The sequence below is a fragment of the Cynocephalus volans genome, chromosome 9, assembly GCF_027409185.1.
Source record: "Cynocephalus volans isolate mCynVol1 chromosome 9, mCynVol1.pri, whole genome shotgun sequence".
Lineage (NCBI taxonomy): Eukaryota > Metazoa > Chordata > Mammalia > Dermoptera > Cynocephalidae > Cynocephalus > Cynocephalus volans.
In genome coordinates, this window is record NC_084468.1 from 85,964,330 (window position 1) to 85,976,712 (window position 12,383).

Genomic DNA, 12,383 nt, shown 5'->3' on the forward strand with positions numbered 1-12,383 from the left:
ACAACAGCATTCTTCCCCATAGTCAAAAGGTGGTAGCAGGGCTGGCCAGTTACCTGAGTTGGTTACAGTGTGGGGCTTATAACACCAAGATCCAGAGTTCAATCCCTATACCAGCCAGCCACCAAAAAAAAAAAAAGTGGAAGCAACTCAAGTGTTCAAAATGTAACATATACATTCCATGGAATATTCATCAGCCTTAAAGAGGAAGGAAATTCTGACATTTGACACAACATGAATGAAGGCTAAGGACGTTATGCTAAGTGAAATAAGCCAGTCACAAAAAGATAAATGTATGATTCCACTTAAATGAGTTCCTACAGTACTCAAATTCACAGAAACAGAAAGTAGAACAGTGGTTACCCGGGCTGGACATGGGGAAATGGGGAATGGGGAATGGGGAATGGGAAATGTTGTTTAACAGAGTTACAGAGATGTTAGTTTTGCAAGATGAAGAGAGTTCTGAAGATTGGTTGCACAACAATGTGAATGTGCTTAGCATTACTGAGCTGTACATTTAAAAATGGTTAACTTCCTCATACCAGCCACCAAAAAAAAAAGAAAGAAAGAAAGAAAGAAAAGAAATTTTATGTTATACATATTTTACCACAAAAATTTAGAAAAAATAAAAATTTTTAAATGACAGTTGTTATTACAGTGGCAAATAATGAGTTTTCTCTATTTCTTTCATTTAAAAAAATATGTATTTTATGCCTACTATGTAACAGGTTCTCTGCTATACCTAGAGACCCACTGAGGCTCATCACTCAGAGGAATTCATAGAAATGTAGTAGAGAGACAATTACTGTTTGCTCAATGCTATGATAGAGATAAGCAAGCATTGTTATTTAAGAAAAAGAGAGCAGAACATTTAACTATAAAGAAAGGTGAGGAACAGGAAGGCTGAATTATCAGAGGAACAAAAAATTAGCCAAGAGAAAAAACATGGTAGTGCTAGGAAGAGGAAAAACTATTAAATGTGATTCTATACTTACTCAAACACACAAACAGGAAAATAATAAAATAAAGGGATTAAGGAATGCTGCATGTGTATGTTCTAAAATAATGCATACCAGTTTCAATATATTATTAAAATAGTTTCATTCCTACATAATATAGTTATATAACTTATATATTAAATACAAGGATACTTCAAAAAGTTTGTGGTAAAACAAAATTAAAAGATAATACGAATATTCCCATGAAGTTTTTGAAGTACCCTCATATACAATAGTTTCTCTAATACCTTGAAGATAAATTTTTTTTTAATTTTATTTTGTCGATATACATTGTAGCTGATTATTGCTCCCCATCACCAAAACCTCCCTCCCTTCTCCCTCCCCCCCTCCCCCCAGAAGATAAATTCATGTAACATTACAGCTACACTTAAATATTATCATTCTAAAATGATTCACCTTTAGAACAATTAAGTTCAATATTTTCTGAATTACAATACCAAAGGTAAATCAAAAGGAAATTCCATTTTCTCATTGATAAAAATGTTGTCTGAAGAGCTTTCCAAATTGGATACATATTTCATAATTCTATGATTAATGCCTGGTAACCCCAGTTTGATAGAAAGATGAGATGCATTTCACATGTACTTGGCCATTTGCCTGCATTTGCCAACCAATATCAAGGAAACCAAAAACAAAAACAAAGTACTATGCTCTGGATTTTTAAAAATAATTCATTCTTTTTTAAAAAATAAAATAAACCTGCACACATCCATTAAACATGTAAAGATTTATATTAAGAAAATAATTAGGTAACTAGATAAAAATGTTTGCACACTAATGTTTTTAATTCTGGAAAATTTGAAACATTCTATGTGCCTATTGACAGGGAACTATTTAAATCAGCAGTTCTCAAAGTATGGTTTGAATAAACCTAGGTTCCCTCAAGACCTATTTTCATAATAACGCTAAGACATTTTATTTTCCACTGTGTTGATGCTTGCAATAATGGCACAACGACAATGACAGGTAAATCTGCTGGCACCTTAGAAAGAATCAAGCAGTGGCACCAAACTGTACTTGTAGTCACTGTCCTTTAGTTTCATTTTAAAATGCTCTTGATGAAGCAAGAAAATTACATTAAATTTCAATTTATCTTTTCCATATTCTGTACGAAAACACTTCTACTACTGCACAACAAAATACAATGTTTGAATTGTGAGGTAAACTAGTCACTTTTTCTTCATGGAACATCATTTTTACTTGAAAAAACTGACAGACCATGGTTGTTTCTTGAAAAATGAACAGAGCAAGCCTTTTGCCTAAAATTTTGAGGAAAAAAATCAGAATTTTGAAAAGATTTGCCACTGTAAACCTGACAACTTCCTAAAAGTTAAAGACTTTTCTGATAAGTTTAGAGGTGATATTATTGAATAATTATTATTTGATACTATATAAAGAAATGTGATAACATTTATAAGAACTGCAGTGAGATCTGAGCCAATATATTCCAAATGACCCAGGTATGATGTTATACATCATACATTAAAAGGAACATTCCAAATGCAAGATAGACGAGTGAATTTTAATGCAACATGGTAAGAAGTTCTTGGATACAGTTTCAGATTGCACATTGCAACTAACCTATAAGAAACCTAGTAGTAAAGGAGAGTATCCACAATTATTTTTAAAGGCCATTAAAAATTCTCCTCCCATTTCCAACCATGTACCTGTGTGAGGCCATATTTTCTTGTTACACTTCCACTGAAACAAATTATCTCCACAGACTGAATGCAGAAGCAGCTACAGAAATCCAGCTGACTTCTATTAAGTCAGGCACTTAAATAGATTTGCAAAAATGCAATTATTCTTCCCATTATATGTTTTTCGTTTCAAATAATAGTTATTTTCATTAAAATGTGTTACTTATGTTAACATGTGATGGGCCTTTTAAATGAATATATAATTTTAAAATGAATATATAATATCAGTGAAAAATAAAGTAACATCTTAGCATTATTCACTATAAAAATACAGTAAATAGCAATAGATAAAGATCCACACAATCAAAGCTCTGTGGAGTCCTCAATAATTTTTAAGAGTGTAAAGGGGTTGCAGGACCAAACATTTTAAAACTGCTGACTTAAATAAAATATGACACATCCATGTAAGAGATTACTATGCAGCTACCAAAAAGGATAAATTGTGGTAAAGTTTTCCTAAGACTGCTATGAAACCCAGAAGCCATGGAGGAAAAGTAATATTTGCCTATGCGAAAATTAAAAATCTCTAAAAACATCCAATTCCACAGACAATGTTAAAAGACAAGTGATTTAGACAAACTTTTTCAACTTAACACTCCCGCCATCCCCAGCTTTGGGTGGACTAGCATCCCTAGTATACAATGCTTGAAAATTAACTTGAAAAGATAAATCCGAAAGGAAAAAAAAAAAAAAAAAAAAGGACAAAAGAAGTGAATGAACTTCCACAGATAAAAATCCACAGATAAAAATGCTTTAAAACTTCGATAAAGAAATACATATTAAAAACAATAAGGGCCGGCCCCGTGGCGCACTCAGGAGAGTGCAGCGCTTGGGAGTGCAGCGGTACTCCCGCCGCGGGTTCAGATCCTATATAGGAATGGCCGGTGCGCTCACTGGCTGAGCGCGGTGCCGGCGAAACTACACAAAGGGTTGCGATCCCCTTACCGGTCACAAAAAGACAAAAAGACAAAAAAAAAAAAAAAAAAAAACCAATAAGACATTGTTTTCACAAATCAGACTAGGACCAATCTAACTGGCAACAACTTAAAAGATGATGACACCAGTTGGGGAAGGATGTAGAAACAAGGAACTCTCAAACCATTAAAGAATATAAGCTGATAAAGGAGAGTAATTTGGCAGTATTGGCAAAGGTGGTTAAAGGGTAGTCTTCCTCCTAGGAAATCTGAAATTTCACCCTATAAATATTCATACAAGTGTATAAATACAAAAGGATGTAAACTGCAGCACTGCTTGTGAATAGGGGGGAAAAACCTACACACCCATTATTGTGAGCCTGATAAAATACATGACTGTATATTCACATAATACAAGGTAGTAGTTTAAAACAATGAGGCCAAATCTGCACATACAAACAAACAAAAAAAATCAACAGTAAGGTTATTTGCATAAAAAAAGTATACATATGTGCATTTAAAAGGTATGGAATAATACAAACCAAACTTAATGCTAACTACTATGGGAAGTGGAGAAAAGTAAAATCGGGCGAGGATATTTGAGAAGGCAAAGAACTTTTACTTTATATACTTGTACTCTGTTCATTTAATCTTTCTTATAATAATTATGGGTTTTTTAAAAATAAAGCATAATAAATTCTGCAGTAGTAATGAAAATAATACAGAAACTATCAAAACTTGAGTCATAAAGCACTTTATTATATTCTTCCAAATTATTTTACATAAAAAGTGGAATTTATTGGGAAACTGAAGTCCCCAGAGACTTCGTTTTAGGATTTAATCAATTTGTTTAAAGTGTCATCAGTAAACAAATTGATTAAATCCTATGATGACACTTTCAGGATTCTCTTCTCAGATTTCATCCGAGCTGTGAGGGGATATATGCCTTCATTACTTCTCCCCACTATAACAGCAACTCTAAGAACCATGTTCACAGACAGCTAGAAGTTATACAGAGTTTTAGCTTTTTTATGAGGTATCACTGAAATGACAAAAAAAATCTCTTAAGGGTTTTGGTGGTACTATTAAGTTGAACTATATGAAACTGCTACTAAATCAATTGTTCAACTTAATACATTTTGTACAATGCTTTCCTGAGGAAGGATTTTACCTTTTATGAACTATTTGACTTTTAACGTCACATTAGCTGACAATCCCCATTGTCTAAAAAACTAACTTGTTCCTCACTGAAGGATAAACTGAACCACAGGGTCTCTGAGGAGAAAACTGCATAAAGCATAGTTATATTATTTCAGTTGGTCTACCATGATAATGAAGGAAAGATAAAAATACTAAGGCCATAAAGGGAAAATATATTTTTTAGATAAATGAAACTAAATTATGAACAGGCCTGTGGGCTCTTTTAAGTAAATAAAGTAAAAGGTCTGCCCTGGAAAAGTAAATGAAAAGAAAGACAATAAAAAGAATTGAAATATTTTAAGATCTTCAGAGGTTAATTCCAATTTACTTTTCTCTAGATTCTTACAATGTTATAAGCTGCCTTTTTATTCCTACAAATCAACCTTCAGTGAATTCAAGTTAATATCCATTGTATAACCCAGAATAACAATAAGTAAATACACAAACATACTGGGAAAGAGTGGATGGAGTTGGAAAAAAATCATGTAATGAACTCAACTTCCTACTACATTGTTAACTATGAAAACTTAAGTCATCTTAATCTTGCCTCTTTTTCCTCTCCTAATTTGTCTGTTTCTTAAATACAAAACCAACCTCCAGACTCCACATCCCCTAGCTCTCCTTTCAATTTCTCAGCCCAACTTCAAATTACCTGTTCCTGCTGTATACATTGGTATATGTCCTATACACTCTTCAAACTGCTCCAGTCTCTTTTTCTATCATCTACACTCTACTAAAAAACTTTCTAAGTCAGCAAGAACTTTTTTTATTGTTCAATCTGATGGATATTTTGAGACCTTGTTTTCTTTGACATTTTGGCACATGAGTTGTTGACCACCCTTTTCTTAGAACAAACTATTTTTTTTTTTTTTTTTTTTTTTTTTTTAATTTATTTTTATTTTTATTTTTTTATTTATTTTTTTTTTTTTTACAATAGAGCAGGAACTTTATTTTTTTTTTATTTTTTTTTTTTTACAATTTATTTAATTTTTTTTTTTTTTAATTTTATTTTGTCGATATACATTGTAGCTGATTAATGCTCCCCATCACCAAAACCTCCCTCCCTCCCTAGAACAAACTATTTTTTCAGCTTCCATGACCACCCTGTCCTAGCTTATCTCTATATCCTTCACAAGCATTCTCCACCAACAAAAACACCCTACATGCTGGTATTCCAGACATTTGTCCTGAGTCAAGTTCGCTTTTCCTTAAGAGAACTAATTTACTACTGTTGTTTCAATTACCACCAATATACTGATGAATTTCAAACCAATCTCTTGCCGAGTTCTTTCTGAGCTCAAGACTCACACATAAAACTGCTTGCTATAGGGCTGGCCAGTTAGCTCTGTTGGTTGAAGCGCAGCCTTATACTACCAAAGTCACAAGTTCAGCTGCACCCCCCCACAAAAAACCACAAAACTGCTTGCTAGTCATTGGTCATCCAAGCGAAAATGGAACCCAAAACCATAGCACATCTAAAACTAGTCTCATCTAACCTTGCCCTTCAAACATGCTTTGTTCACCCTGTTCATACCATTTATGTTACTGCCTAAGTGAGAAAACCAAGGTGTCAAAAAGCTTTACCTGTTCTGTAGAGGATGTTTAATATAGTGTTCTGGGTTAGCAACCTCCTGATTAGATTCTGTTTTCTCTTCTTCTGTAGGCGGGGGATTAGGAGTAGGGTTGGTTTCCTAGTGAAAAATAATATAAAACATTATTTTAAATTTCTTAACATACCTATGATAGCAATATTCTAAACAAAATTTTTTTTTTTTTTAAAGATGACCGGTAAGGGGATCTTAACCCTTGACTTGGTGTTGTCAGCACCACGCTCAGCCAGTGAGCAAACCGGCCATCCCTATATGGGATCCGAACTCAGGGCCTTGGTGTTATCAGCACGGTACTCTCCCGAGTGAGCCACGGGCCAGCCCCTAAACAAATTTGAACTAATATTGCTGATAATATATCTTTAAGAAGAAATTAAAAGCAGATGATTACATAAAACAGACCAAATACCAACCTATAAGAATAGAACCAGACTCTCCATTCTAGTATCTCTTCATTAAGAGCAAGGGGTTTCTCAAATTTAAAAATATAACAATTATATACACAGGTATCCCCCCACTTGCACATTTCTTTAATATCAGGAAGACTGTTATAGACTATGCAACAAGTTGGGAAAATCAGCTATCTTTCTTAACATACCATCATATTAAAGTACTCTATATGGCAATAGTCGGGTGGGGGGGATGAAAACTAAAGTTTGAAGAGTATAATAATGGTATTACAATGACAAAAAAAGCTTTGGACAAAGCCAAAGATAAACAGGTCTTTGCCTTCCTGTCATACTGTTTACTCTATGGTAATTTAAAAGTTCAGCAACTTGACATTTTCAACGTGCCCCAAGCAAAGGTGGACATTGGCTTGAACTTAAATCTTTTTGTAGGCTAGGCATAATTAATATCATCTAAAAATATAAGAAAAGGAGCCTGGGGATAATAATTTAAGATAGGTAAACACCTATCTTAAATTCCTTCATGTAACTATTATAAATTGATATCAACAAAACACATAGCCAAGGAAAGGCACCAGAAGCTGAAACAAAAGCTGATAGAAAAAAAAGGGCATTGCAACAAGTGTCTGGGTATTCGATTTAAATTGAACCAGCAAAACAACAGAGATATATGTTAACATAAGATATGTAAATCAGATATATATGATCTGAAAGACCTCAGACTGGATAGGTGATAAGTATTCATTTTTAAAAATTTGTTTTTTTCTTATCAACATATAACCTGTGCAGGAACTTCTTTCTACTAGCCTATAAAGTCACTCAGAACAGAGGCCGTCTTAATTTTGCTCACAACTGAATTACCAATAACACAGTGCTTAACCCAGTAGGAATTTATTGGCTTGATTACTCAACTGAATAAATTTAAATGTTTACATAAAATAGTTTAGGCCCTAAAGTTTACATACAATAGTCAATGCCTTAAAATCACCATTTTAACCAGCATTTTCTCATCAATTTAAATTTTCCAACGGATGATAATCACTGAATGCTATTTCCTACCCCACACTCTATCTTAAAATTAATCATGTTCTCCAGACAGTGGAAGTCTCAATGGATACAGAAAACAGGGAACAGACTTAGAACTGTCAAGGAAGGTGGGCTTTGGGGGACAGGGAACCAGAGAAAAATGAGCTGCAGAGAAGCCCCCAAATTCTACGTAAAAATGCCTCAGAGGTGCTGGGCTAAATCCTAATCTGGCATGTTCAGAGTGCAACTCTGGGTGGCCTAGCAGAGAACAGCTGAGTCAAAACTTCAGAATTAGGGAAACTGGTTCAGACCCAGCCAAAGTGAGGGAAAACCTTCAGCTTTCAGACGAAATCATAGAAAGGACATAACCTAGCAATAAGGATCATGCTCTTAGGAGTAAGGTGTAAGCCTTATGAGTAAGGCAAAACTGAAATATACCTGTCTAACAAATCCTAAAACCAAGCCTTGACAAGATGAAGGTAATCTACCTATAAGTTAACTGTCTCCAAGAACCAAACTCTACACTCTTCATAGGAAGATAATATAATCCTGAGCTTCTATTAATATTATCTACAATATCTAGCAATCAAACATTACTAGGCATGCAAAGAATTTTTAAAAGTGACTAACAATCAAAAGATTAAAATGTCCATGGAAGGACACCCAGAAATGATCCAGACAACGGAGGCAGCGAAGACTTAATAACTATGATTACCATGGCAAAATATAAAAAAAAAGATGAGGAAAATAAATGAAAATATTGGGAATATTTGAAAAAGGAATTGTAATCAAATAGACACTCTTAAACTGCCAACAACAATATCTGAAATTAAGAACTCATTGAATGAGTAACAGACTGAACTCAGAAGAATGCAGGATTAGTGAACTCAAAGACAGGTCAAAAGAAAATACTCAAACTGAAGCACAGAGAAGGAGGGAAAAAGCCTTTAAGAAATGTAGAAGATGGTTAAAAGGTTCAAGGACAAGATGAGAGATAATGGGACAGAAGCAAAACATAAAGAAGTAGACCAAAAATTTACCAATCTGATCAAAAACTTAAGTCACAAGTTCAAGCAGGTCAGAAAACTCTAAAGCAGTATAAATGCAAACAAAACTACATCTGGGCACACCAGAATAACACTTATGAAAACCAAAGATGAAGAGGCAATATTAAATGCACTCAGAAAACACACACACAAGCAATTTTCTTGGAAACAACAGGAATAACAGCTAACTTCTCAACAAAATCGATGAAAGCCATAAGACAACAAAATGATATCTTAGTGCTGAAAGAAAAAACTTTCTTCTTAGAATTTGATGCCTACAAAAAAATATTCTTCAAAAACAAAAGAAATAAAGACAGTCTCAGACCAACAGACACACCACCACCACCCCACATCCTCACCCCCTGCCCTCCAGTGGATCCAAAGTAAGGGAAATCTTCAGCCTGGAAGGAACATATCCCAGATGGGAGGATGGAGATGCAAAACAAAACAAAACAAAAAAACCCAAACAAACAGACAGGAAGTACAGACTATTAACAGTTTAAAGGTGCAATAATATTGATGTCCTGTGGGATTCAAAATAATAATGGTCCCATCCAAAGGTCCAGTATATGTGGGTTTGAGGCTGGGTATGCCAGTAAAAGAACACTTCCTCCCAAAGTTAAGTAGTACTATAAATTCTCTTGAATTTACTCCTCAACTCAAAATCCTCATTATAAACCACACTATCACAACATTTAAACATTTTACCTCAGCAGCACATAAAAAACAATGAAGTAATTACTGTATGAGTAATTACAAGTTTCACGGGGTATAAAATGTCACCTCTAACTTGTTTAGTACTTTCCCTTCTTCTCTATTATTCCACTCTTTTTATTGTTAGGAGAATGGTGGCAGACTAAGATGGTATCAAATCTTTGGACAGATAAGAACTAATAGCAGATAATCATTCAGGAAAAAAATGTGTTCAATTCCTAGACTTAAAAAAAGCATTCTTTTGAATTAAACTAAAAGTCCTTCTTTAAGTAATAGAAGATGTAATCTTTATATTAACACACACTATTTTGTACTTTTCCTATAACTAAAATAAAAATAGCTACTCCATGTGTGTAGAGTATGAATCAGTAAGATACTAATTTAAAATCTTTTGTTTTTCACTTTATTTATTTTTTGGTGGCTGGCGGGGGGGGGGGGTCTGAACCCTTGACCTTGGTGTTACAACACCATGCTCTAACCAATGGAGGTAACTGGCAAGCCCTCACTTTTAATATTATATAAACATATCTGATTTTAAGATAAATGCTCTGAAATATCATAAAAATTGTTTACTGGCCATATACAATCATCTTTCCAGTATTTGAAAAAATTTTTAAATTCATGCACATATTGATGCTTCTCTTTTAGTCTCTTAAGTTACTATCTACAATTTACTAGACTCATGTTCAATTTTTTTAACTTATATGAATTTCTCAAATCTTTTTAATAAAGTAGGATGGTTTTAATAGCCAAGTTTCAAATATAAAACACGAAATACTCAAATATGCTATCAAAACACTCATTCATGTGGCATGGACCAAATCTAACAATAAAATTTAGAAATTACTTCCTGATGAAAATTACTTATGAGGGCATTAATATTTCAAAACATATATAAAAGGAAATACCTTCTTGGCAAAAATTTTCTCATTTAGGTTATATTTTGTGATCTACTTATCTCAATCCATTCTTAATCAGCAGCAATTTAAACCAAAAAGCTTAGTACTAACCATTCATCCTTTAAGCTTCTTCATTTTGCAATATCTTGTAAATTATTGTAAAGGGGGACAAGCCGTTTAAGAGAATGAGTAGAGACATACCTAATTATGAAATCATTTTCTGTTACTTCAACTTATTATTTGTTATAAAATCTCTTAATCTCAATTCAAATAACCAAGATGTTTTTCCTTTCTTATATTTAACTTAGATAAAACAAAACATAATATCCATATGGGATGTTACTTAAAACTTTCAGGCTTGTTCTTTGGGGATGGTCCAATTCTATGCGTAAAGTCTAATTCCCCACAGAGTCTAACAGACTTTTTGAATCTATTGCATTATATACAATGAAAAGGGGACATGCTGTATTAAATTCCTCAATCAAAAAATGATTTATAATAATGGAACTATGACAAATCAGAACAAAGAAATATATTTCATTCTTAAAAGAACTTTAACAAAAATTCTTTCAGGTTACTCCACAGTTAAACATAAACTTCAATTAGCTATGGCAAATCTCCAAATTATTCATAATTTGTTTTAATTTACTAAGTATGTTTAATATAAACTAAATTTTAAAATAAAATTAAATATTTAAAAATTGAACTCCCTCTTAAAATTCTTCATAAAGCTAATATAACAGAGGCATCTGGGACTTAGCATGAACCACAAAATAGGTGCAGCAGGGCTTGTACCATCAACTTCACAAACTTTTCCCTGAAAACTCTGTAACAGGTGTTTTCATGAGATACATTTTAAAAGTTATCCCAATCAGGTATTTTTTAATTATAAAAGACAGGCAAATAAGCAAGTAAAGGAAATGTGATTATCATATTAATCTGTACGGAAGTTGAAAAATAGATTTCAAAGAGAAAGTTCTATTTTAAGACATACAAACATATTCCAAGGTTGCTTCCTGTAGAGCACAGACAGTAAAATAGTTCTAAATTTGCATTCAGTTTAAAAACAAAACTCTTTACTACAAAGGCCTACAACATCGCTTTCCTTGCTCTCTCAGGCTGGTGGTCTTCTAATGAGCAAATTTCACTGGAAATTACATCTTACCTGTCCATGTTTTACCAAAATTCTAGGTTTAAAAATTAGCTGGACAAAAAAATTAAAGGCTAATTTAACAGATTACGGCTACTCTCAAAGTAATCAAACACATTTTAACCTAAAAGATACCCTGCCTTTGAAAAACCATTGTATAACACATTTCAGGGGGGCAGAAAAGTGAGAAAGAGCAAAGCCATGGGATGGTGCTATTTTTATCTGGAAGATGGTAACCAGTGTGGGTGAAAGAGAGGGTTCACGTAAACAAAGATAAAGCTAGAATGGGAGGTGGGGGTGAGATTGTGAAAGGCCTCAAAGGCCATCTGAAAGCATACCTTTCATCTGTGGGCAACAGAAGCCATTAACTGGCAGGTCAAAAAGACTACATATAGATGACAACTAAGGGAATAGAAAAAGACAACCAGTTTAACGCAAAGTATTAAACCTGATTTTAGATTTGCTGAATTTATGAGGTTGAAATAAAAATGTTCAGTATTATAGTTTAGCGGTCCCAGGCTCAGTATGCTGCCACAGCAACAGAAGAAAAGGTTGAAGAGGAAGAAAAAAAGTCCATCAGGGGTTTGACAAGTCTAACAATTAGCTGCACAGAATCTTAGGTACCTTTTTACTACATTCTGCAAAGATGAGTACAAGTTATCAGGCATAATACTAACTTTAATGAGACAATCCCAATATCGTAA

At 33.5% G+C, this 12,383-nt stretch overlaps 1 protein-coding gene across 1 annotated transcript in view; it reads right to left on the bottom strand.

The window, feature by feature from the left end:
* Nucleotides 1-12,383, bottom strand: part of EIF4E (eukaryotic translation initiation factor 4E) — a 38,012-nt gene that overhangs the window by 9,973 nt on the left and 15,656 nt on the right. The window contains exon 2 of the mRNA XM_063107727.1: nt 6,415-6,521. Coding sequence (XP_062963797.1) covers nt 6,415-6,521 — 107 coding nt within the window. The remainder of the gene's footprint in view (nt 1-6,414; nt 6,522-12,383) is intronic.